At 41.5% G+C, this 27,788-nt stretch overlaps 2 protein-coding genes across 2 annotated transcripts; both read left to right on the forward strand.

Moving 5' to 3' along the window:
• Positions 1-572: 572 nt before the first annotated feature.
• On the forward strand, positions 573-5,726 carry LOC137912720 (V(D)J recombination-activating protein 1-like). Its single transcript, XM_068756854.1, has 5 exons — positions 573-605; positions 1,132-1,133; positions 1,597-1,932; positions 2,020-3,131; positions 3,988-5,726. The coding sequence occupies exons 3-5, from the start codon at positions 1,604-1,606 to the stop codon at positions 5,724-5,726; spliced, it is 3,180 nt and encodes a 1,059-aa protein (XP_068612955.1). The 5' UTR covers positions 573-605; positions 1,132-1,133; positions 1,597-1,603.
• Positions 5,727-10,548: 4,822 nt separating this feature from the next.
• Positions 10,549-12,147, forward strand: LOC137912727 (V(D)J recombination-activating protein 2-like). The gene has a single exon (XM_068756861.1). It carries the CDS (start codon positions 10,549-10,551, stop codon positions 12,145-12,147), a length of 1,599 nt encoding a protein of 532 aa, XP_068612962.1.
• The last annotated feature ends 15,641 nt before the right edge of the window (positions 12,148-27,788 follow it).

Consider the following 27,788-nt stretch of genomic DNA (forward strand, 5'->3'; position numbering starts at 1 on the left):
TGGTCAAAGGCGAAACTGTAATGCCACATTTCTGAAAATATTTGTCTGTGAGTTCAAGAAGGTGCATTAATCTATGAGCCATTGTCCCTCTGCTTTAGTAACCTTTCCCTTCCGTTGGTGTCATAAACACTATTTGTCTTTCTGTCAGAGAGAGGACACCTGGATAAAGTGAGCAGGCAGACGGATATGACAGAGGAGAGATAAAGGTGAAATGTTTCAAGCTCAGAATCATTGTGGTGTGGTACAGAGTTGTCTTCATGTCATTGAATTCTGCACACATATATGTTTGCAACTGTGCTTCACAGCTGACCTTGTTTAAAAAAAAAAAAAAAAAAATCAGCTGCCTGTATCAGGTGCCATGAGGAGGTGACTGTTGGGATCCCGCTGTAGGAAGGGTATAAGTACACAAGACACAAGGAGACAGACAGCGATTCCACAATAGAGTAACAACTCCTGCCAACAGATTCTCCAGTTTGTGACTGACACAGACGCATATAATATATAGGCAGTGTTTAGTGCTTGGCTGCGGGGCATCCCTTGTGCTCACATGCAAAGAAGACCCCCCCCCCCCAGGGGAGCTGACGCCAGCTGAGACTCAAAATAAGGTAAGAGCACAGCTGATACACATGCACAGAGGCTCAGCTGCTTGTCTCAAAGGAGAGTTCAGCATGTGAAGAACAGAACACAGAGAGCAAGGAAATGAAGGAAACTGTCAGATCCAAACCTCCCAGAGAGAATACCTAGTGAGAGGACTGAAAAATGGATCGCCGGGAGATGTGTGCAATGGTAGGACTGTTTAACCACTTTATTGTCTGAATGAATTGCAGTAGAACCAGACAGCATAGGAGCAGATGAAATAAGGCCTGCAGCAGAAGCAGCATCATTGATCTTACCTGCACTAGATCGTGAGGAAGATGACTCTTTGTTGTGCTTGGAACGCCTCTTCATGATCTTTCTTCAATATGCTGTTTTCTTTACCCTTATTTTTGGTCAATATCTATGTATTATGAAAATAAGTTTCCTCTGTCTCTGATTTTTATCCCCCCCCCCCCCCTGATTTTAAAATGTCACTTATCGGATAAAGGGGCTCCAACTCTCTCTGACTAATATAAATGATTGGCAGCCTTTCAGGGGTAAGGTTGCCCATTTAGCAAACTCGCTGTGTCAAAGAAGTCTCAATGTTCCCCTGAGTTATGGGATTGGAGATGAGAGAAAAGAAGATTTTTGTGTCATATCGATCCCCCAATGCTTTGTCTCATGCATTTTACAGATGATCTAAATGCCACTTATGGTATAATACAGGGCTCTAGGTCAGAGCTCACCCCTCTCTACTCAGTGGGATTTCAGGATACTCAGTGTATAAATTCATCAGGAATCAAGTAAAGCTGTTAGACTGTGGCCATGATGGGCTTAACGCCGAGATGGAACTTGGTGCATCTGAGCATTTGGACCTTCAATTTTTTCTCTATAACCATTAATATTTATCTCGTGGACAGTTTAGTTTATTTTCATACTATTGCAATTGATCAGATTTAAATCTCTTCTCTCCTCTCCTCTCCTCTCCTCTCCTCTCCTCTCCAGGGTGGATGGTCTAAGTCACATCATGGAGGAGCAGAGCCTTCATGACCCTAGATCCTTCATGCCGGCAGAGTTGCACCATCGTCATTCTAAGTATTCCCAGTGGAAGTTTAAACTGTTTAGGGTGAGGTCCATGGAGAAGGCACCTCTGCCTATTGAGACACAGATGGAGAAAGAAACCTTCTTTGGGATTTCACACCCTGCAGCTCCAAATATAGACTCAGATAACGGTGTGGGTCAAGGGAGTATTATGAAATTGGGTCTAGGGGGAAAAAGTAAGGACAATGTGGAGGGTCCGGGCCGCAGGGTAGATATGAAACTAAAGGAAATGGACAGCCACATGAACCACCTCAGGTGATTAAAAGTTACTATTCTATATTCCATATTCAGTTCATAATTTGTATTTCTTTCTAATAATTTGATTGCCTTTGCTCTATGAAGGTGCTTGTGCCGTCTGTGCGGACTGGCTTTGAGAAAAGTCAAAGGACCAGTGCACGATGTTCACGGGAATCTAGATGAGGCAAGCAAATTAACTCTGCGCAAAATGGGCTGCAGGCTAACATGTTGGCCAGAGGTGATCCTGAAAGTCTTCAAAGTGGAAGTGACCCAAGACACAGAATCTATCCACCCGCTTTCCTTTTGCCATCGATGCTGGATGGTTGCCATACGGGGTGGCGGCATCTGCAGCTTCACCAGAACAAGAGTCCCCGAATGGAAATCCCATTCGTCCCACTGCCACCTTTGCTTTCCCAGGAAACATTCATTTCAGCAGATTGGGAGGAAGAGACGAAAAACCACGCCCGGTGCCCAGATGCTGGCAAAAATCGGTCGGTGGGCCCACGGTGACAATACTGCTGTCGGTGAGAGGAGGGCTCTGGGAAATCCTGTGCTCACGGCCACAAGGAAATCTAACAACCAGAAAGTGCAGGGGCTGAGGGACATCTTACATTGCTGCGAGGACCATCTCAGTACCAAGTTGATCTCTGAGAAGCTCCCTGCAGACTTCCTGTTTTCCTTCACCTGCATGGTATGTGGCCATCTACTCTCTGATCCAGTCCAGTCTCCCTGTGGGCACCTCTTCTGCCGCAACTGTATTACCAAATATTTCTTTGTTCTGGGACCCCAATGCCCGGCCTGCAACCTGCATTGTACTCTTGATACTCTCACCTCACCTGTCAAAGCATTTTTTCTCACCCTACAATCCCTACCTCTTCTCTGCCCCAGAAGTGGCTGCGGCAAGCAGATAAGGCTAGAATCATTTACATCTCATTGTCTGGATCACGAGCAAGATGGACAGGACACAAACAAGCAGCCATTAGAATTTGACAAGCACTTCCTAATCAATAAAGGGGGAAGGCCCCGCCAGCACTTGTTATCCCTCAGCCGTCGTGCCCAGAAGCATCGACTGAGGGATTTGAAGGACCAGGTGAAGACGTTTGCAGACAGAAGGGAAGGTGGCGACTTAAAGTCAGTGTGCATGACTTTGTTTTTGCTTGCTTTGAGATCTGGGAATGAACACCGGTTGGCAGATGAGCTGGAAGCAACGATGCAAGGTAACAGACTATTATAAGGCTTTTGTTCAATCAAAAATAACCCTGCACAGCAAAGACAGGAGGACGCAAACAAATTAAAATTACGATTGTATTTACTCGTCAATTTTTCCACTTCCATTTTCCTCCAGCGGTGAGGAATGCAGTCGTCTCATAAATAAGAATGAGTTGAAAAGTTCAGAAGAAATGCTCTTTGTGATTTTTGTTGCAAAGCAATTACTTATTGCCCCACTTTGTTTTATTGAGCCACCATTCACACTAAAATAAAGCTTCTTTTTCCTTTTCCCACTCCCCTTCTCCCTCTTAGTCTGCGTGTTTGTCTCACACTCCCTTTAATGCACAACAACAACTCTTGAAGGGACTGTTAGAATCAAAACATCAGCAGCTCCTGTATCTGTAAATTACACCGACAGCACCCTCCTCCACTCTGGGGGTGTGTGTGGGGGGGGGGGGGGGAGCCAGCTGGTGTCTGTTTTCATCTGCAGCCAATACGTCACTTTTGCCAGCTTCACTGATTCACCCTCTGCCCTCTTATAACATTTGGAAATTAGGAAATATTGGATTTTGTAATCATGGGCTTGTGCGTTTTTTTTTTTTGACAATGATACATTCAGATTTGGGGTGTTCATTTTGTGCTTCTCTCGGTCTGGTCCAAATGTGTGATATCACATGAGAAAGTGTTAGAAATTGCAGCCTTTCTTTCTTTTCTTTTTTTAAGCATTGGAAATGGACCTCACAGCTTAGTGTTAAATAATTCGCATCATGTCTAAATCCTTTTTCCACGCTTTGCTATTGTATTTTTCGGCATCTTGTTTTTCCTCTCATTGAAACGCTTAATTTTTTTTCTCCATCTCTACAGGCAGAGGCTCTGGGTTGCATCCGGCTGTGTGCTTGGCAATTCGGGTCAACACTTTCCTGAGCTGCAGCCAGTACCACAAGATGTACCGAACTGTCAAAGCCACCAGCGGCCGCCAGATCTTTCAGCCCTTGCACGCCCTGAGAGCTGTAGAAAAAGAGCTTCTTCCTGGCTTTCACTGGTTTGAATGGCAGCCAGCTCTCAAGAATGTGTCTCCATCTTGCAACGTCGGCATTATTAATGGTCTCTCTGGTTGGGATTCCTCAGTGGATGACTCCCCAGCTGACACCATCACTCGCCGCTTTCGCTATGATGTGGCACTGGTGTCAGCATTAAAGGATATGGAGGAGGACATTGTGGAGGGACTGAGAGAGAATGGAATTGAAGACAGCACTAGCCACTTCACTGTCATGATCAAAGAGTCCTGTGATGGCATGGGCGATGTCAGTGAGAAGCACGGTGGAGGACCGGCTGTCCCTGAGAAGGCTGTGCGTTTCTCTTTCACCGTCATGTCTGTCACTTTTAGAGCAGACCGCAAGGAGGAAGAAGTCACCATCTTTGCAGAGTCAAAGCCAAATTCAGAACTGTCCTGTAAGCCCCTTTGCCTGATGTCTGTGGATGAATCAGACCACGAGACACTCACAGCCATCTTGCATCCTGTAATTGCAGAGCGCAATGCAATGAAAGAGAGCAGATTAATCCTGTCCATTGGCGGACTTCCTCGCTCCTTCCGGTTTCATTTCAGGGGTACGGGATATGATGAGAAGATGGTGCGTGAAATGGAGGGCCTCGAGGCATCTGGCTCCACCTACATTTGCACCCTCTGCGATGCCATTCGTGCAGAGGCCTCTGAAAACATGGTGCTGCATTGTATCACCCGGAGTCATGAAGAGAACCTCGAGTGTTATGAAATCTGGAGAACCAACCCATTTTCTGAGTCTGCCGATGAGTTGCGAGATAGAGTCAAAGGGGTCTCTGCCAAGCCCTTCATGGAGACCCATCCCACAATGGATGCATTACACTGTGACATTGGCAACGCCACTGAGTTCTACAAAATATTCCAAGATGAGATTGGGGAGGTGTACCAAAAGGTCAATCCCAGCCGGGAGGAGAGGCGTAGCTGGAGATCAGCCCTAGATAAACAGCTGAGGAAGAAGATGAAGCTTAAGCCAGTAATGAGGATGAATGGGAACTACGCCCGCCGGCTAATGAACCTGGAGGCTGTGGAGGCGGTGTGTGAGCTGGTGGCCTCAGAGGAGAGGAGGGAGGCCCTGAGGGAACTGATGAGAATCTACCTCCAGATGAAGCCAGTGTGGCGCGCCACCTGCCCGGCCAAGGAGTGCCCCGACCAGCTGTGCCGATACAGCTTTAACTCCCAGAGCTTTGCAGAGGTCCTCGCCACAAAGTTCAAATATAGATACAATGGAAAGATAACCAATTACCTGCACAAGACTCTGGCTCATGTGCCTGAAATCATAGACAGAGATGGATCCATAGGGGCCTGGGCCAGTGAGGGGAACGAGTCAGCAAACAAGCTGTTCAGGCGTTTCCGGAAGATGAATGCACGTCAGTCGAAGACCTTTGAGTTAGAGGACGTGCTAAAGCACCACTGGCTCTACACTTCCAAATACCTGCAGAAATTTATGGAAGCTCACAAAGACTCTGCCAAAGCTCTGCAGGCCACCATCGACCCAGTAGACAACCAATATGAGGACGCATCTCTAGAAGATAGAGACGTTTGATTTTCCTTTTAATGTGAACAAAGCTGTTTTTTTTCATTTCAGGATAATTGTGTAATAATTGCTTTGATCAGCAAAATTTGATTTGCATTAATTCATTATTACAGATGTTCTTTTATACGAATTGCTCATAGATTTCAAAACATTATGCACTTGAACAGTTGCATAAGGTCAAAGTTGCAGTTTTTTTAGGTCAAATAGTATTGTTGCACGATGTGTTTAAAGAAGTGCTTTAATGTGCAATGCCTTATTGTTTGGAATATTACAAATGAATACATTTGCCTTGGCCTGATTGTTAGCTGTTAGATTATTGCAGTGTAAAGATGAGACAGTAGGAATATAGAAGTAACAGAGATTTCTTTCCTTCTGCTCTGAGCAGAATGTTGTTTTTTTCACAGATGAAATATGGAGCAGTTTATTGTATTGCAAGAATATGACATATTTACGAATATATGGTGAGGATATTTATGGCAGCAGATGAAAGCGCTGTAAGTCATGTGGAGGAAATTGTGTTAAAAAGACCACATTTTCTGCCTCTGTATTAATATATCATTTGAGCAGAAGCAAAATGCAATCACAGAGACACAAATGCTCTTTGTTTCATGAGTGCCCTCTGAAAAAGATTACTTTAGTGCTTTATCTTGGGATCCCTAAGGTGCAGAATGGATGCCAGGTCACTTTGAACCAATTTTTATATCTTAGTTTTTTCACAGTAGAGAAAAGATTATACTTATTTGAATTATTCACATAAAATAAAACATATACTGACCTTTTTGTTGATGTCATAAAAATACAGTACGGTCCATTAAGGAGCCTAATACCCCATGGACTCTCCAGCAGCGGGGACGGATGTGTCTTAAGTTCTGTATAAAAACGGTCTCTTTTCTCTGCTGATATTTCTTCCTTTCCATGGCTGACAGAGGAGAGGGATGAGCAGGAGCTGGAAACACCAAATATAAACAGATTTTTTGTTGTTGTTGCAATTTTCTATATTTGATTGATTGATTATATATTTTTTTCTGCCCTTACAATTTGAAAACGTGACAGGCAATTTTGTTTCCTTATTCAATTGAATACTTGATTTTATTTTACTGTCATAAATATAACCATATGACAGCTGTGAAATATATTACATTTGATAATTGTCACTGTCCTACAATGGCATCATGTTTTTCTGTGTATTATATTGCGCCTTGTCCAATATTTGTTTTATAAGCATAATGAATTGCATTTCCAAAGTAATGGATGATGGATGGTTCACTTGCTCACTTTTCATCATGCCTTTTCTAGTGATTTGGACATCCACCATTTTTCCTGAGATATATTTGTTGTTTTTTAAATATTTCATAATATTCAGATATTTGTTTTAATTTTTGCAAAAATGAGCAAATTGTCATTGCTTCCACTTAATAATAAATAGTCACAATCTGTTTAAATCTGCCTTGTTTGAATATCTTTGACAATCAAGTGTATTGATAATTAATTTCTAGAACATAATACAGGTACATCTGAAAACACCTTTGAAATCATGACTTTTAAGACAGTGTTCTATAGTTACTGAAAAATGAATTTTAAAACACTGCAGAGGCATATGCGTGCATGTATAAATACAACTTAACTTACATTATAAACTGATATATATAGCTGATGGCAGTTGTAGACAGTAGAAATACTGTCATCTTAAAAATATAAAGATTTCTCACAACGTAAAAAGCTTGTGAAAACAAATAAGCAATAAACGGGCAAGACAGAAGAATTTAAGGAGCATAAACAGCAAAACGATATTACCATTTATTTGTTCTTTGGAGTTTCTATTGTAGGATTGCATTTTATTCTACTTTGGCTTGGTTTTAATCTACACTAAAACTGGAGAAAGAGGGATTTAGGGGGATTTTTGGCTTTGGTTTTTATTTCTTTTATTTTTATTGTTTTACTTACAACTTTCACCATTAAAGGTCCAGAGCATGGAAACAAGGAAAAAAAAGAAATCTCTAATGGCATAAAATTTCATGATGTGTGAAGGCCAGGTGAAAGGTTTAAATGTCAAGCCACAAATTGACTTCTCACAATGTTTTGTTTTAAATAGGTCGATTTTAGCATTCTCGCTGTTATGATCACCGATAAATGCTTGGGTTTTTAGCAGGACTGTTGCCACGTCAACAATGATTCTGTAAAATAAAATTCCAAAATTGGTGTTGTAGACGATCAGCTGCCGGTGACCACCATGCCACATAAATATTAACTAGGGTTGAGATAAAGTGGCACCCAGTGCTAATCACCACAACGAGAATGATTAGTGTAGCATTAAAGAGTGTTAAGCACCACAGCTATGATCATCACAACATCAGCGCCGTCACTGCATCATCCATCAAAACCACCCTTCAGGGTGGCAACAGTCAGCTAGTGATACATTGCAAGGGACAGAAACAGGTGTTACCATAGATACTAATTACTTTGTTCTATCAATTATGTACAAATCCCTGCATGGCCCGGGGTCTGCCACGCACTGCTGTGCCTTCTATTCATACTCTGCATCTCCCCAGCTGTGGCTGCACATATAGCGCTATACTTTTCACCGGCGCTTTGAGGGGACGCCTTGAGCTGACTAGAAATGTTTATTTATCCAAGCCTGAGTTTATAGCAATGGAACAAAGATTTAAAGGAAGAAAACTCCCATTGTGCACATCCCACTGACATCTGAATTCATGCCTTATATCTTCTCCAGTAACACGACTGAATTGTTTTCTCTTCACTCGGCCCTGTAAGCATCACTTTAGACACACAGGTGCGCTGCTATTTTGTGTTTCAAGCCGTAACGGTTTTCCAGGCACTTGTGGTTTCTGTCTTTGTTTTGCACAGTTCCCAAGTTTTCTCTCAGCTGCTCAATGCACAAAAACATTATGCTAATGAGTTGGTAGACATCTGCTTCTCGCTCAGTTTTTTTCTCTAGGTGTTTTGGCATGTGTGCGTCACTCATATAGGGGATTTGCTTTTATCTACAGTAGGTCAAATAAATAATAAAAAAAGAGAGGCATGATGATTTTTAATCTTTGCCAGCTGCTAAAATGCATTCATTATGATGATGTGATGTATTTATCTTATCCTTTTTTTAACTATCACCCCCGTGAAATAGCATCACACTGTTATAGTGCATTAAGCTCAGTATTGTGTGAATTAACAACTCATTTTCAGCACAGCACATAATTCACCACCGAAGTAGAGTGTTTATTTCGAAGGCATTGTGTAACTTGTTGCCATATTTGTTCAAATTAACAAATATGGCAGCTTTTACAGTTGACGAGAGGAGCAAACTGACAGTGTGTAAAATGTCTTAACAAGTTCTATCCATGACAGGAATAATGAAAAGATAGATAGGAAAGAAAGTTTTAAAGTCAAGGCCAAACATGAGAAACACATCAGCTACAGAAACAAAGCTCTTTGTTAATGCTACTCTCGGGAAAACACCTGCAACAGTAAATGCTGCACATGAGAGGCACACTGATATTAATCATGATAGTGTGAGAGGGAGCATTTGAAAAGATCGCTATATATTACATTTTCATTAAAGTAATATTATTACATTTTAATTTACCCAATGTTTAATTTTACATGGATATATATAACATTTCTTCAGAAGCTAAAATAACTTATTCAAAACCATTTTTTAATGTATTTCCTTCATAAGGTGGGTCATGTCTTTAGTGGCAATAGTGAACTCCAAATGTATAATGAATTATAGGATTGCTAAACAGAGATTCTACCTATGTTTTACCTTCATTGGCATTGCTGACATGCAGCAGTATTAATGAAGCCACTCACTAAATGCATTCAGGCAGCACACCTGCTAGCGAGCAGCAGTCACAGACTGTTAACCTCAAGATCTGGAAGTGTTTCTGAGTCAACGAAGCTTTGCAAACTACATCGACATCTGCCTTTGTCAAAGTCAGTCGACATAAAAGGATTTGAACTGATCTCGCTCTGGCCCTCGTTGTAAGGTAAGCGAACTAAATATTATTCATTCATCTTGATCAAAGGAACAACTAACAGTTCTCTGACTGCATTAAAAAGAATTCTGATACTGTTCATCCAAACTGACTTAGATTAAGAAAGTCTACATGTAACAATCATTTTAGTGACTCATGCTGTATCACTGCTGTTAAAGTCAATGAACCTGTTCTACATTTTATACGAGTCATCTGAAGTAATGAACAAACAATTGATGCTCCCTGTCTCACTCAGAATAAACAGTTTAAAAATGGAATATGAGTTGAGAAATGTTGTTGTCTTAGATCATCCTTTTAAAAGTGTCATGTCAAAAATAGCTAATGAACAATGTCCATGCTGTGCCTGTTCAATAGTTCATGTTGTAACAGATTTGTGTTGTCCATGCTCAAAATAGATAAAATGAATGAGCCTTACAAGATTCTAGTTGTTCAAAAATAATAAATAAAACTCCAATAATAATAATCATCATCATCAATGGCAGTGATATTAGAAATAAAGTACTTGTAAAAGTATTACCAGTCATAGTTCTTTTAATTTATTTTGGTCACTTATTTTCTCTTTTCTTATTTATGTTTGTCTCATGTATGTGCATGCGTGCATGGTTGCGTGTGTGAAAAATGACTGTTTAAATATTGTAATTTCTAAAATACAGTCATCTTTCATGAATTTGAAGAGGAAGAAAAAACCCCTGATTATGCTTCTCCAGGTGTTGCTGTGATAAACAGGAAGTAAAGCTTTAATGCTCCTGAATGAAAACTATCAACAGCTGTGTCTTATATTGCGTTTCTGTGTTGATTTTGATGCAGGCACCTGCCGGAAAATGGCCCTGCAACCATTAACTCCAGTGAACTGTGCAAGCCTTTTCCAGCCTGGCTGCTCTCTGCTACAGCTGGACGGTGAGGTCCTCTTGTTTGGTCAGAAAGGCTGGCCTAGACGTACATGTCCAACAGGAGTGTTTGGGGTTCGGATCCAACACGGTCAGATGAAGCTCCGGGCCATCTCTTTCTCGAATGATTCGTGCTACCTTCCTCCGTTGCGATGTCCAGCTGTTTGCCGTCTCGACCCACATGAAGGGCTTCCAGAGAGTTATGTCATCCACGGTGGGCGTACACCGAACAATGAAATCTCATCGAGCCTGTATGTGCTGACAGTGGATAGCCGAGGCTGTAATCGTAAACTGACCTTGTGCTGCAAAGAAAAGGAGCTGGTTGGAGAAGTGCCAGTTGCCAGGTATGGCCATTCACTGAGTATTGTTCAGAGCCATGGGAAGACTGCTTATGTTTTATTTGGGGGTAGATCCTACTTGCCAATGGGAGAACGAACCACTGAAAACTGGAACAGAGTCTTTGACTGTCCTCCTCAGGTGTTCCTATTTGACTTGGAGTTTGGTTGCTCCTCTTCGCATATGTTACCTGATCTCAGCCTTGGACAGTCCTTCCATTTGGCTCTCGCTCGAGAAGATTGTGTCTACTTTCTCGGAGGTCACTCGCTTTCCTCTGACTCTCGCCCACCTCGACTATTTCGTCTGCGTGTTGAGCTTCTACAGGGTAGTCCCCTGCTCTCTTGTGAGTCTCTAGACACTGGCATTTCCATTTCCAGTGCCATAATCACTCGTACAGGTCCTACACACGAATATATCATCTTAGGTGGGTATCAGTTTGATTCTCAGAAGAGGCTTGAGTGCAACACTGTTACTCTTGATGAGAAAGGGATCCATATTGAGCACTTGGAACCACCTATGTGGATCGCAGATATCATTCACAGTCGCACCTGGTTTGGTGGCAGTGCCGGGGAAGGAAGCATCCTGCTTGGAGTACCTACTGAGGGAAGGTCATCCCAAACAGATGTGCATTACTTTTACCAGGTGAGCTTCCAGACAGAAGAAGGAAACAAAGAGGTAGATGGAAGCCAGGGCTGCAGCCAGGAATCGAAAGATTATGATAACTCCACTCCTCTTGAAGATTCTGAGGAGCTCTACTTTGGCCGTGAGCCACATGAGCTGGAAGACAGTGATGGAGAAGAGGATACTTACAATGAAGAGGATGAGGAGGATGAATCACAAACCAGCTACTGGATCAAATGCTGCCTGGGCTGTCAGGTGGACCCCAACACATGGCAGCCACACTACTCCTCAGAGCTCCTCTGCCCAGCCATGATCTTCTGTTCCAGGGGGGAGGAGGGACACTGGGTCCATGCCCAGTGCATGGACCTGTCTGAGAACCTTCTGGTCAGACTATCTCAAGGAAGCAAGAAGTACTTCTGCCTGGATCATGGAGGCCTTCCATACCAGGAAATGACACCACCTCGAAAGGTCATGTCTCTGAAGCGTACCCCCATGAAAGTCAAGGACAGGAAAACTCCTCCCACGATTAAGATGACACCAGCCAAAAAAAGCTTTTACAGGAGACTTTTTGACTGATTTTGTTTTTATTTGCAAATAAATGGTCAGTATTAAGGATGTTTACTGAGAGAATTTCATTTATTTTGTGAATAAATGATTCATTAAAAGCAAATGATTTGTTCTAAATGTGAAACTATTTTTAAGAGGAAAAAAACTGAAATCAAACAAGAAAGCTTTGTATTTTTAGAAGGTGTTTAAGATCAGTAAATAAATTGTTGTTGAAGAATGTTTAATATCTCCATTTGGGGATTCATAAAGTGATCTATCTATCTAATATGCCAATATTTACTCAGTGAAGTCAACAATAAATAGTCTCCCTTAAATTATAATTTTTTAAATTAGCAAATCTTGCTTCAATATCAGCAATAGCAACTTCAGAAGTTCATGATATGATATTGTGCATGTAGCTTGTTCTGTGGCCCTTGAATTAAAAACTCAATACATGCAGCACGATTTTGAAAACTATTCCAAGTCAACTGGAACCACAAGGTGGGACACATTGGCTTTTTCCAAACTATAAATCCACACTTAAATCTTCTTAGCTAATGAATTGGAACAGGTGACATATTTCTACCTCTTCAAAGTCTGCCTTAGAAAACGTTTCTATTCTGTCCATCATCCCAAAACAAGGTGAACAGACTTAACACAATCCAGACACAATATGTTTCCTCAAACACATTTGGTAAAATAAATCACTAGCATGCAAAGAATCTTCGAATACATGGTGTTGAATCCCTGCACTGCTTATCGGTCCTTTGTTCTGAATCCCTGTTCTCCTTTCTTCTGGATCCTATTGTTCTTTAATTCCCTGCTCCCCTACATGTGTTTCTCCCGTGTTGCCCTCCCTATTTGAAGGTGAGCAGCGAGGTTTGCTTCCCTTTGGAGAATGGCGGAATGCCAGGAATGCCGCCTGCCTCAGATCCCTCCTCTGGCACCGAACCAATGCTGGTGGGAAGCCTGGCGTCTTTCTGCGGCTCCTTCCTGAGCTCTCTATGTCTGCTTTATTTAACTGTGTCCAGGGCGGTGCCACAGTTCATGGGTTATAACTGTTTCATGTTGGGCACGCAAACACAATCTATTTTCTAAGCTGATAAGGTCTGCCCTTACCCTGTCGGTCCCTTCTCCCAGTAGGGAATACTGTGAATACACAACAATGCCACCGTGAAACCTACGCTGTTCCAACAGAGGGACCGAGGGACAGAGCAGTCAAAACAAAGGAGAAAGATGTGACAGGAAAGTGGTTGGAGAATGCCTGTGGATCAGGCTGTCGGTGGCTCGTGGATCACCTGCAGCACTTCGGATACTTGATGGATTAAAACCTTCCCACTCCTTCACCTGTCCTCGTGCTTTTCCTCCTTGTCTCTGTCTCTTCCAGTTTATCTTTTGATTATTGCAGTGATTCTCGATTTTCTTTAAACAAATGGCCCGAGTGTTTCAGCGCAGAGGAGTTTACTTCAAATGTGTATACTGAAGCATGAACAGGACTGCAGGCGATGCCAGCTATTGATTATACCATGATTTTGATGAGATGGCTCCCTGTTGCAATCAATATCATACATCAGTGAACTGCACAGTGAAACCGATGGCCCCAGATAGGATCCCATATTTTGCCTCCAATTAATTAAACTGTTGATTATTTTTTTTTTTAAAGATTAAAAGGCAGCTGAGTGAGCATAGAATCCCTTAGTACGAAAAACAGTTCAGCATGAGAGGCTCACAGCGGACACTGAATGCAACAGCTTCAGTCAATAAGACCACTTGATCATTATGATTAAATTTGATGGGTTGCTAGACACAGCACGATAAAAGTATGATAACAGATATTCCTTTCACATGGCTCTCTTTCACTGAGAGTCTTATCTTATTGTAATGAAATATGGCGCTGCTTCTACGACAGGGAGTAGCTGAGGGAAATCAAGCTACACCTCCGGAGGTAAGGTATTATTTACAGGTTATACAAGTGATCCTATTTAATACAAATACTTGAATCTTTTTTTCAATGCAGCAGTCTTGATTAACTCAATGCTTATTGTCCAAACAAACAATGTTAGTAATTATGCTTGTGAACTCAGTGGAGCAATGACTAAGTGGAGATGAAAACAGTGCTCAAAAGAAAGTGAATACTGATACCATACCTGCAAGTATGCTCAGAATACAATTGGATAGATAAATAAGTAGAAAATATAAATGACAATATTGATGTTATTCATAGTCACAAAGGAATACATCTCAATAACCTCAGATTAGTTCAAATGTTCAATAAAATTAAGCTTTAGTTTAATACCGACTGCAAAACTAACATCCCATCATGTATATTTTTCCTCTTGCTATTAGTACATTGATTGTGATGTTATTAAATCTTAAACATGAAAAACCTTATTAATTAGCAATCTGAGATTGATCAGCCCTCAGAAAAGAGGGACGCTGTCCTGCAGCATCTGTTTGCTATTTTGACCAAAGACTGTCCCAGATATTTCATATAAATGTCTGGCAACTGCGTTAACTTGTGGAAAAAAGGGTATAATATGTTACCTTTAAGGGATGTGTCAAGAGAGGCTAAGTAATGACATTTGTGTTATTTTAACATAATTTTGGTTAATTATGTGTTCAGATATTCATGAATTTTAATTAATACTAATCTTTTTCTGATTATGCTGGAATTAGAGTGTTAGACTTTTGCCATGCTTTATTGCTGTGAGCTTTGAGACAGCCGCAATGGTCTTTCACAGAGAATGGCTCTTATAATCAACTTTCTGACTGTAAATGACATTCACTGAGTTTTAACACTTTGTCCAAAGAAATGGCTGGAAAAACGCACTAAAGGTCATATACTTCTTAATACATGGAAGCACAGTTCTTTAGCAAGCCCTTGAAATCCATTTATGCGTCAACCTTTAATTTAGCAGGATATAAATAATATTCATTGCATATTAGGTGCATGATTAAGGAGGACATTTCCTATTAAATAGTCTATATTAACACTCTTATGCCTCATCAACATGCAAACTGAGCAGCTGTCCCTGTTGTCAGCACCAAGGCTACAGCTTTCAACATTTTGCTTTCACTGCACGGAAAACGCCGACCTCGATGCCTGACTTAAATCCCTGGCATTATTCATTTTATTATGTGTGTGTTTATAGCTCACACATGTTCTGTGTAATGACCTGCTCAATCAGCAGTATGTGTGTGATTTGATGTTGATTTGACACAGTGGAGTGGTGGGCGAGGACTGTGGAGTGGTGGGAGTCATCGCTGTGAGCCCTGCCAAGTGGTACAGCAGTGATTTGGCAGGTGGTTCAGTTGCCACTCAGACATGCCGACTGTGAACTCCCACCTTGATTAGCGTGGGTAATTATAAATATGCTGCTGTAAGCGCAAAATCAGAGTGAGAGGAAGCATTTGTGTCCCTTTGACTGAGCGGCCTGGAATTGCCTCTGCCGCTTGATCAATGACTGCTCAGCATATGTCATTTGGATGGAAGTGGCTGTTTTTTTTAGGTGGTACTTTGCATCTCAATATCTTAAGACACATACTTTCACATGATTCCAGAAGCACAAAAATGTAGGTTTTGAGTTTGTGAACAAATAAACGAACAGACAGCAAACCTATAAGGGGGAGAAAAAAGGTCACCACCCTAAAAAACAAAACAAACCCCCCCCCCCCCCCAAAGAAAAACATTAGGTTCTTACCTAATATCAAAAAATACAATAAATGTAGAGGAAAAGTCCACACAAATTTTTATGTAGATGTCAAAACTAACAATGCTGATGGATCACTGTGGCTTGTGGTTCAACTCTCTCTCTCTTGTGGTCAATTTATTGATCCTTTTGAAAATAAATAAATTATAAGATGGAGAATTTTCTCAGCAAACGTTCCTTCAAGAATAAAATAAACAATTAAAATATACAAAAAGGTATTCAAACAATGTCCCATAAAAAATATTGTTCCTGCCATCAGATGTTTATGATGTCGGTGTTGGGCTGTGTTTTCTGCAGTGTACTTTTTATTTAGTGTATTTCACAACATTCATTCATAGAAGTTGTCGCATTTATTGTGTCATGCTGATTATGGTGCAATGTTATGCAGCTAAAGTGCCTCTTAAAATGCTACCATCCTGTTTGACTGCCAATGAAAAGGAAATGTTCTCACACAATTAGACAAGAAGGGCCTTTTTTGCCCTTTAAGGGTCTTTTCCGAGTATGCAAACAAGCGCTTTCAAAGGCATCACTAACGGGGCTAATTAAGCCTTTAATTGTATACTTGGCACGACTGCCGGCTCTGCTAATGCTACAGTCATGTAGTGTAATGTCTAGTTTGTGAGTTAACCTCAGTGGTCAACTTATTACACAAATGAGTGAAAACAGAAAGAAGGACAAGCTGTTTAATTGTGATCAACATCATGTCTGTGACGGCACAGCCAAGAAGGCGGAATTTGCATATTTAATAGTCCCACCTCCTTAAATTGATTGAAATGCTCTTTTATGAAGAGTACTGGGGAGTACATACTGTAATTGTACACCCTGGCTTGTCTTTGACAGCTGCCTTCTGCTCTTCACTCTCGGTCTGCTCTGGCCTTCGCAATTTCTGGGATGTTTTTTGTTTGCCTGCTGTCATGATTTTTTCTGTTCCCCCACCCTCCTTGCTCTCTTCTGTCTGTTGCAGCCGCTTTAGCGGTAATTACAACTTGCCCAGGTCTTCGAATACAGATTCAATGTCATCTGTGATGTCTCTCGTATGCCTGCCACCACACCGCTCCTCCTCCAGTTATTGTCTCGGAGTCGGGCTCATTTTCCTTAGCTGTTGATGTGACCCGCTGCATGCTCTTTTAACGTGATCTGTATTCTGTGCACTCGGTGAAGCTCAGTGTTTGATAATGCTAATAAGGCCTTTCATTTTGATGGGATTTTTCTCTCACGCTTCTGGAGTCTGTGCTTTCTCTGCTCTTGATGTGGGCGGAGCTAAGAGACAGGTTGCGTCAAACAAAAGTTGCCGTGTCTGCCATGTCTCTGCACCTCTCCACTGCTAAAGATTGCAGCGTCCACCGGTTAAGCATTCTAGATGGTGAAATAATGATTGTTTTCATGCACGGTTTCCTGGTGATACAATTCAATTACACTGACAAGCGAGCCTTTCAGAAACAACTGAAGCCTGATTTTAATTGAACAGCAAGTCAACTCTCATTTCCACTAATTTGATTGTCACGCTCCTGAATTGCATCTGATGATCACAGAAAACAATCCCAATGAGATAATCATTTGCAGTGCAATGCTGCACTTATTTTAATCTTGAGAAATACAAGAGATTTGCCATGCAGGTAAGAGAACCTGTCATTACAAATTAGGCAGAGCAAGTGGAGCGTCTAACACGAAGAAGGGAAAATGCTAGAAAAGGGTGAAATGGTTTTGTCTTGTCACATCTCTCCGTGTGCCTGTTTGAAAGTCGTTAAGTGTCCTCCGACGGCAGCTTTCGTGGCCATGCCAACGTCCTGAGAGTGACTTAGAGTGAAAGCATTTTCATTGCTGTGCACACATTATGTGCCCATAATGCTTTCATCTGTCTTATCGCATGAGAGAAGAAAACAACGCGACCCGTCCTTCCCTTGTCATTTTGTTTTGTTCTCGGTGGCGATGCCCGGCCAGGAAGAGGAAGACGAATGTTGCATTGACTCACTGGCTTCTGTCACCTGACACAGCAGTAACAGACCTTCACTGCTATAGGAGCTCTGAGGACAGAGACAAAATGTCACAGCAATAATGAAACCTGACAACCGAGGGTTTATGATGATGATCATGACAATAATTAAACTAAGTAGCAGCGCCACAACTTTCTGATTTCCTTGGTTTAAATCAGTTTGATGCTGAAAGGCCCATGCAACACAATAATAACGGTAATTATAATAAATGCAAATGTATCTTACTCTCTATCAAAATAAAACAAAAATATTAATAAATATGTATTTATTTGCTTTATGTACTATTTGATGCAAGAACTGTTCACCATAGTAGGACAATTGGATGCTAACCAAGTGGCCGAGTTAATTTTTTATGTGTTGTTGAACTTTTGCACCCAGATTTGTGGCATTAATCATGAATCAACCAGAGCTTACAGTGCTGACCTTGGAGAGGGTGGAGACCTGGTGAGTTAGGAAACAGAAGTCTATGTGACAATTTCATTTTTGACTAAACTGTGGGGAGTTATTTTCCAATTAGTGATGGAACTAACTAGCCCACTAATCGACATTTAGCAAGCCACTAGCCAGCAGTAGAGAAATCCAAAGATGGCGCTCATCCATGTTCAACACAGACAAGGATGGCTTGGATGTTTTGAATAAAAAGTAGAGCCACCTGGTACAGTTTGTGGAAATTTGGAAAATTAATTGATTCACATTCAATATGCTTGATCAAAGCAGGCTTTTAATTACATTTTGAATCATAAACTAAATTGAATGCAGGAAGAAACATGTGTCTGTGTGTGTGTTTTGGGGAAAGGTTCTCATTGTGCTCGATTGTCAGATTTGTTTGTAGCCCAGTGGGTGAACACGCAGCACTGTAATTTATTTCTTTTCGTGACAATCTGCATCTCTGTTCTATTCTCTAGAAACAAACGCTTGAAAAGGCTGAGAGTTTATTGGAAATAGTATTTGTTTGCCAATCTTTCATTTGTGTTAGTACCTTCTTCACAACATGGCTTCACAATGACTTCTTCAGAGCTGCTTTTATTTCGAGTCTTTTCTGTAGGAGTTTGGAAAGACTTTCTTTTCTGTAGTTTTATGTGCCGTTGTTGTTGTTGTTTTATGCACCGAGAGTTATGTTTAACTGTACAATATTTTTGTTGCTGAGAGAAGAGTGGAAATTAAATTAAATAAAGTTTGCGTGAGAGGATTTGCCTCGACTTCATGTTGCAGAAAATTGGAACAAATTTTTCTGCACGCAGGTCAGTTTACTTGACTTAAAACATGAATAAGAATTTGTGTAATCAATCTGAATTCATGCACGTTCAATGTCTACTTGTATCACCTCGCATTTAATTGGTGGATGACACAGAGGAAATGTCATGAGCCTGCACTTTGTTTCTGTGTTGTGCACCTCTGATTACATTTCTCCTCTCATGCCACGCAGGGGCAGCTGGAGACAAACCAGCAACGGGTCACACCTGAAAGCCCTTTGCCTCTCATCAGCAGCCACACGATACACTCAGATCCGACCTCATGCTCCCTGCCAGATGATGATGTCTCCTGTTTCCTTCCCTCCTGTGACCTCCCGCATTTCTTCAGCCCTCAGTAGTTTTTGTGTTCCTGCTGGTTCCTCTTCAGAGCGTGTTCGTTAATTAATTGTTGACGCCTCTTTGTTTTAGGCTGTGTATTTATATTGCATTGCATTTTGGGGTCCACGCTCTAGTTCAGCTGTCACAGGTAGAACAAAAAAAAACAATACTTCACTGCATCAACACTATTTATTGGTAAAAGGTGTCACTCTGAATTGGACGGAGACAGTTACTGGTGATCACCTACACTTCTGACTACATTTATTCATGCAATTTTTCTTTCATATTTAAAGCAACAAATTAATTAGGAAAGATCCAAATCAATTTTTAATCGTTTTTCATCATGCTTACATGGGAGAGCCCGGTGTCGTGCATGCTCCTGTTTTTGTTGGTGAGCTTTAGGAACACTACATGGGTAAATACGCTTTAGTGGTGCAGGAGTCCTGTAGCACTAAAGCACAGCTTAATCACCCCCCCCCCCCCCCAGGTGATGCTGCTGCTGCGTGTGGTGGCAGAGAATTAAGGGCCATGACCACAGCCTTTCAGTTGGTGCTACCCCAGGAGAGATGAGGGTTGAGATAACAGGGCACCCCTCGTTCTTTTCTACCTTCGATGCTGGGTGCAGGTGCACTGTTAGTGGGGCACCAACAGAAACATCCAGCTGATAAGGCTCAGAGAAGAGACATGGGGCCTCCATCATGCACAGCTGTTGGTAGCCTTCTTTCCTCAAAGCACCAGGTTCACCGTAAAATGCCATCTCCCTAAATATCTTTTGCGTATAGATAACACAAGCACCCCCCCCCCCCCCCCCCCACACACACACACACACACAAACACAAAAGATGACATGTAGAAAACGCATAATGATTAAATTGAATATAACAGACTTTAGATATTATAATTAGTGCCATGATTTCTGTTAGGCCCTGGACATGCATGTAGCGAAAAAGCACAGCAGCTAAATGTCCTATCACTGAGAAATAGCGGCCCTTGGCTTGTCTCAATTTTTTATTTGCCACACTGACATTTCAGGCCTTGATGGAAGGCAGAGTAATTTCACGGGCAGATGGAATCCAGAGCAACAGATGATTCACTTTACTTCGTCCGCTCTCTCTTTGCTGTTATGGTCCGAATCCGCTACCAGATCCTTTGTTTTATTTTACAGATTTTATTTTTATTTTTTTCCTCAGAAGTACCAATTCTTCATTAAACTACAGCTATCAGAAGGCATATCTCACCAACCCAAAATCCAGCTCAGTGTATTTGGCCTTTAAATAGTAATTTCATAATGTTTATCACATGAATTCACAAAACAACATGCTGGACTGCATCCTGGCCGTGTCTTATGCACTGTACTATTGTTAAGGATTTGTTTTCATCCTAATATTTTCCAGTTTTCTAAGTGACTGCTGAACTAAAATATATTTAATTTATTCATGTTGAACGAGCAATTAAAAATAAATAAATAAGCAGAGCAAACAAAACATGATGCTTTTCAGGATTTGGTTTACCATGTTTACAGCCTTCAGTCTCAGCTTACATTGGTAAACACATTTCACACACACTGCAGTCCCACTTGTCTCCCCCCCCCCCCCACACACACACACCCTCCGCAAAAGCCAAAACATGTTTTATAGCTGTTGATGATTTTAATAGTTCCCAAGATAATGTGTCAGATGTAAAGTGATGAGAGAGATCACAGAGATCATCCTATGGGAATGTTCTCTTCAAGAGATGAAAGAACAGATTTGTGCAGATAGAGACAGACAGGCTGTTATAAGGTAGAGCGTAGAAGCAGCACGGTGGAGCACACACACACACACACACACACACACACAGTCAGATCAGCATGGCCTTTCATTTCACTTTTCTCCTGGCCTATTTACAATTTAAGGAGAAACATTAGTGCAACATACCTTGCATTCTTCACTTGAGTCACCGTTGACCTTGATCGCAGCGCTGCACACTATTTGCTGTATCTCAGGTTTACCAACTTCATGTGACGCCGGGGCCGAGCTATTTTCAATCAAATGTTAATGAGTAACGTTACTTAACATAACACATTAACACATTGTGTGTGCGGTCAGTTATGGTATGTTGACGTCGCGTTTGTACACAGAGACTATGTCAAGAGCCTCTCAGTAAGATAAAGACTCACAACATTTGTGTTGTTTTCTTCGACATCAAAGTCAGATAATCTGGGGAGAAAGAACACTTCCAATTAGTGTTGGAAATAAAATATCAAGCATTATGTCCCGATAAAGGAATGTCAATATATGCCTCTGCTGCGAGTGTTACCAACCTCAGAATTTAGTCTCTGATGTGAGGACCTGAGTCAGAGCCCGGAATAATTCTTCATTGAGGCACATCTAGACATCAACTTGCTAATCACAAGAAATGGACAGTAGACCAGTGGGAATCTGCCCTTTGCTTCTTTGACTTTCAAATTTAGGATGAGTTTGACCAGAGACCATGCATGAATTTGTTTCTTCTGGCAGATGGGTCAATGTATTTGTCCTCCTGCGGGTGTCACTGTTACCTCATCCTACGGTCCCATTGCTCTAATGAGTTATGGTGTTGGCTGAACATAGACCACCAAATTTCTGCAACACATAACATAACTTTAGACACACAGCCTGGACACACACACACACACACACACACTCCACTGGACACACTTCCAGTAGGTCGGACTCAGGAGCAGAGCCCGGAGTGGAACTTGAGCTTTACTTTCACTTCCTAGACAAATGGAGGAAGACAGGCAGAGCATTTGATTTAAAATATGGCAGAAGTAGTCAGAACATTTCATAGCTTTGAAGACAGATGAGAAGACAGACCTGTTGGTGGGAGTGAGCGTTGTGTTATCGGTCATAATGACCTGTGCCATGTAACTCTGAGCTTTGAATAAATGGATTTAGGTGGTATTGATTCATCAGTATATCCTTGTTGATATATGAATATATGTGAATCTAGAAGCTATGCGTTGATTAATTTCCTTCCACTGGGCCTCTCTCAAAACATGTGTGTACTGTGTGGAGGAGGCAGCTCTGATTTATGCTGGATCGTAATACTGCGGTTATAAAAACAGATGGCGCAGCGAGAGGAGGAGGAAGACAGACAGAGATGTGGAACAGCATACGGACTTGAATGTAGGGTGTGTTTTTAGGAGTTACCATGCACCTTTGCTGCAGACAGTCACCTTGCAGGTACTCAGGATGGCACCATCTGTGAGGGTTTGCCTCGGGCTCCAGACAGTCCTCTGTAGTCGAGACTGGATTTTGTGGCAGATCAGTAGGCTTTATGGGGACAAACAGTCTGCCACCATGCACTTCTATGTTTGAGGTAGAACACACAATTTATACTCCTTTCTCCTGTGCCTGCTTGATTCCTGACAAATACAGAAACCGCAGTGAGACAAGCTACAAGGGGGGAAGGTGTTTTAAGTTGAAGTCAGATTGAAATTATTCTGCTCTTCCTAGGTGGCAAAAATACAATCGTTTCTTGCTCTTGTTTGATGACTTAAAAATGCAGAATTTTAAGGAGCTTTATGTTTTTTTTATTTTTATTTCCAGGACCTAATCCTATACATTCAAAGACCTTGGACCTTTAAGTATAAGGCAACCACACTGTTTCTGCTACAAGCAGAAACATTTGCTGTTCCCTGCTGTGAGTGTGTATTGCACGACTGAGATAACTGCTGCAAATGCTGCAGCAAAATCTGCTCTTTAGGTCGAGCTGTTTGACAAAAATTCCATCTGGAGTAAAAAGGTTTTCCAATATCAAAACCACAGCTAAATTTGCTGCATTTACAAAAAGCATTATTGCTTGGTTTCAATCACAGGTAAGTAAAGATCGAAATCATATAATGAACATAGATATTAATTGTAGTAAAAGTAACCAATTCCATTATTTTATTTATAGCATTTCCTAGTTCTTATTTGCACACGACAATCTGACACATGTCATAACACATATAATCTACTCTGTGGAGACAGCTGGGAGACTAAGAGATATTGAAGGATGCATTGAAAAATATTGTATTTTTCATTCAACAGATTTGCTCATGTTTAAGTTAATGACGCAGCTGTCACCATCTCCATTAATATTCTCATCTCACAGTCTTCTTCTTCTCCCTCCTCTTTCAACTTGTCCCGACAGGGGTCGTCACAGCAAATCAACCTCTTAGTCGACTGCCTGCTTAATTCTGGCAAAGTTTTATGCCGGATGACATTGCTGACACAACCCTCATGCATTTATCTGGGCTTGGGACACTACCCATGCTACCTATGAGGCTGCTAAGTAATCTGTCATGTATAGACACCTTCGAGTCTATTTTTGACAAAGAGGCCCAAAGGTTTAAAGGCAATAAAAATGTCTTTGGAGGGGGCGGACGTGTTTCTTCTCTGCAACTTATCCTATCCTATCCTAAAGACGCATAGCAGCCTGTTAGTGCGCATGTGCCGATTTTCCCACTGGGATCAATAAAGTATTCTGATTGTGATTGTGAAACCTGGTGGTGTCGATTATAGTTTTTCCTCCACAGACTCTTTAACAAGCAGCTGGGAAGGAATACATGAACTTCTTTAAAACCGAGGAGCTGTTATATCATCCTTATCAGTAACTGGAAATTTCATGCATCTAGACAAGTTCACCTGTCACTCATTGTATATACATGTGGGTTAACTGAAAATTAAATCAGGAATGCTCATACAGCTTATAGCTTCTCCTCTGCTGCTGACATTGGAATTTGCATAGTCGCTTTATTTAGATACCTTTCACATCAGTGCGAACCACACACACCGGTCATATTTTTACCTCCACCCAGTATTCAGCAGCAATCCCTGTTACTATTGTGCTGCTGTGAGATAACACCTGCGTATAAACCCAGATTGAAGGTTAAAGAAAAAATGAGAGCAGGTAATATACTGGGGTAGTAAAGTAGGCAGCTCCTATTAGATAATTGAATTGGGCTCACCACGCAACTTCTGGTAGGCTGTAACAGCCTCGCTCCCACCCACTTCAAACCATAAACACAACCTTAGACGTGTAGAATGCAAGAATAAAAAAAGCTAATTCCCATTAACTAGAAATCGCTTACTGTTCCAAACAGCAATGGTGATCTGACTATGAGAGACTTTTCATGATGGCTTTATGCAACAATTTCAGAGAACAAAAATGTCTTCCCTTTCTAGGCTTCTTGAATCATTTTGACCCTCTCATTTCTCCTCTTGGTTTTCAGTTTTTTTCTTTTGCAATAATTCACCATCATAGTCCGTTGCTGAATTTGTGACCAGTGTTCCAGCCCAATAATACAAGACATCCAGCAAACTGCAGCAATAAAAAACCAGCAGGACTGCCTTAAAATGCCGCATTCCCCTTCCACACCAGAGATTCAGTCTAATGTGACACTGTTGAAAGTTCATCGCACTTTTCCTCTCACAAGTGGGGGGCTGACTTGTCAGCCTTAATCTCTGGCCTTTGTCCCCAGTGGCTCTCTGCAGGCTCAGGACAGTCAGCACTTGCATCTGTTGGACCAACATGGGGAGATTTGACATGATGGTGAGGCTCCTTTAGGTTCAATCACCCTGCTTTTCCCTGGGAGGCCCCATACAGGTGCCGCACAGAGCACATTAGGAATGCGGTGTATATGGAGGTCAAGCATTCCTTTCATTTTTAATAACCATCTGGTGTCTGGGTATCTCGAACTTATAATATTTATGAAGCTTGTATCTGATGCAGCCAGGATATAAAATGCAATAAATGCTGCTATATTTCCTCTGGACTAATTAGTCCACGTCATGGCTATCAGTGTGACCCCGGTGAATGAGACTTTCAGGGCCGGCAAGCATGCTGAAGACAAAAGGATATTGTGATATAGCTCCTTGCATAATGTGGTCCTCCCCAATCCCTTCCCAGCACATGCTTCACGGTGGCTAACGGCGAACTAAAAAAAAAGAGAAGAAGCAATTTTGTGTTTGGTTTACGATTGGAGTCTAAAGGCTGAGCGATATGTATCACCAGAGGAACATTTTGTGCTGTGAAACCTCACAGCAGCCATAGCAGACAGGAAATGAGACAGGGTTTTTCATTTCCCTGCTGCTATCTTCACTCACAAACTAAATCAGGACCCCTTCGCTACTGGGCCCCCGATTGCATCCACGTACTATTCACATTGTGAAAGTAAGACGGCAGTTCTATAATCACGAATGTAATCTACATCATGCATTTCATATTCATGGTAAATGCTGAAAAGCAACAGGGTCAAGAGCTTAGAGGGGGGGAAACAGGGCCAGTGAGATAATTGATTTCACTTTCTGGATTGGTACTGGTGGGAATAAGGGAGAAGGATGCAAATCTGAAACTTAGTTTACCATCAGTTCTTTCATGCTGCTGTTACACATGTTCTCCTTGGCTCAGGCATTGCCCAGTCTCAGCAGACTCACCGGCTTTATCGTTTAAACAGCCCTTCTGCCTCATCGGTCAACAGATTCATCAGCCGCCACCACCACCCCAGTGTCTAGACTACAATGGGAGATTTATTTTTGCTGTTTCTCAGGACAAATACTTAGTATGAACCACAAAAGAATCTTACATACCAATTATCACACGTCATCTTCAGCAATAAACAATTATCTTCATTCACGTCTCTCCCCTGACTTAATGGTTTTACAGCTGCTTAAATATTTGGTTAATCTCCGTTGGTCTCATTAGTGTTGTATTCAGATCAGAGTAGATCTGTGATCATAATGACACAATTAGCAATCAGACAGTAAACACTGTGAAGTATTTTGCTGTAAAAGAGCGATATTTCCCCCCAGAAATGAACAGGAATCAAATATTTACCTTTACACAATCTGATGGAAAGACAGCGACACCAAACAAAATTATGATTATGATTGTTTTTATTTATTTTTTGCTTTGCATAAGTAGTTCCTCCAAAGTTGTAATTAACAAGACCATGTTCTAATCATTATTATCTAATACTATTTTTAACCACATTCATGTCGCTGCTTCCGGACAACTGACATAACAGCCACCATTTGGCCTTGACATGTTGCCTAAAGTATTTGATAAAAGCAGGAAGTTGGCATCAGGGCACATTCTGAAAGAAAAGGGGACTCAAAGTGAAATGCTGATTGAAAAGAGGAGAAAATCAATCAAGCGAGCTTCTCTGATTGACAGCTTGCCAAGGTGTTTTCCGTGATGGTGTCAAGAACAGTACAATTGCACACCCTGTCCTTCCTCTCTCTTTCAGTTCCCCCTCTCTTTCTGTCTCATCCATCACTTGCCTCTTCACCCATCATCACACTGTCATCTCCTCCTAAATGTCTCACCAAACTCTCTCTCACTCTTCACTCCATTGTTCCTTCTCCTCAACTATCACTTGTACACCCTCCCAGTTGCTTTCTTATTTCCTGCACGGAGATGCATTCATCGCCAGCCATTTAAAGCTATAGACTGACATTCCTTTAATCTCCTTGTTCTGTAACCTTCAGAGTAAAAGAAAGAGTCGCTTCAATTGTATTAACTTTGAGCAGCTACCCCAGCCCTTTCACATGCACTTTCTCATTACTCAACTGCAATGATGTAGCGTTTTTGTGTTATTTGCTTTCATTTCAGATACATTACAGTGACAGGAAGGACAAAAAAAAAAGAGTGGATGGAAAAGGCAATATGCCGCCTCTACAGATGCATTTGGAGTCCCGGCAATGCAACAAGAGGGCGCAAAGTGCATCCAGGATAGCTGAGATATGCATGGCTTGGCCATTCATGCCAACATCTACAAAAATAATTGTATCACTAATGGTGGCATTGGAAGCAGAATGAGTTGCTTTTCTCATAAGATTGTGGCTCATTTGTCCTACAAAGGGCAAACGTTTTCGTTTCAATGACCTAGTTCCAACTTTTTGAGTGATTGTCTCAACTTTCCATCTTTGTAAAGGTAACAGGGGGAAATGGATTAAGGCATTTTTTCAGAATTTCATATCACTGAGGCCCTGCAGAGCTATTTGTTACTCTGGAACACAACTGACATATTATTAAAATCTGTGTAATGTCTGTTTGTTGATGATAGATTCCGCTGCAGCAAAGATGCAAACTCCCAAATGAATTAATTGTGATACCATAGCTCCCTTGTAGACACTTTCTGACTGATAGTGAGCGCTCCAGTCTGATCATCTTTACAGTCCACTATGCTTCCATTTAGAGATATATTTCATGGCCAAATCGTGGCTGGTAAAGTAAGCCATTCTTTGTTGAGTGGTAGCAATTCAACTCAGTACAACATAGTGGTGAGTGTGAAAGGTATGATGAAGAGGAATGATTGCTGAGACAGAAAACAAAGAAAAGTGTCAAGGGTGAGTGGAGGTGAAAAAGTCGAGGGGAGAATGTGCAGT

This window comes from Brachionichthys hirsutus, unplaced genomic scaffold (genome assembly GCF_040956055.1).
Source record: "Brachionichthys hirsutus isolate HB-005 unplaced genomic scaffold, CSIRO-AGI_Bhir_v1 contig_1405, whole genome shotgun sequence".
NCBI classification, from domain to species: Eukaryota; Metazoa; Chordata; class Actinopteri; order Lophiiformes; family Brachionichthyidae; genus Brachionichthys; species Brachionichthys hirsutus.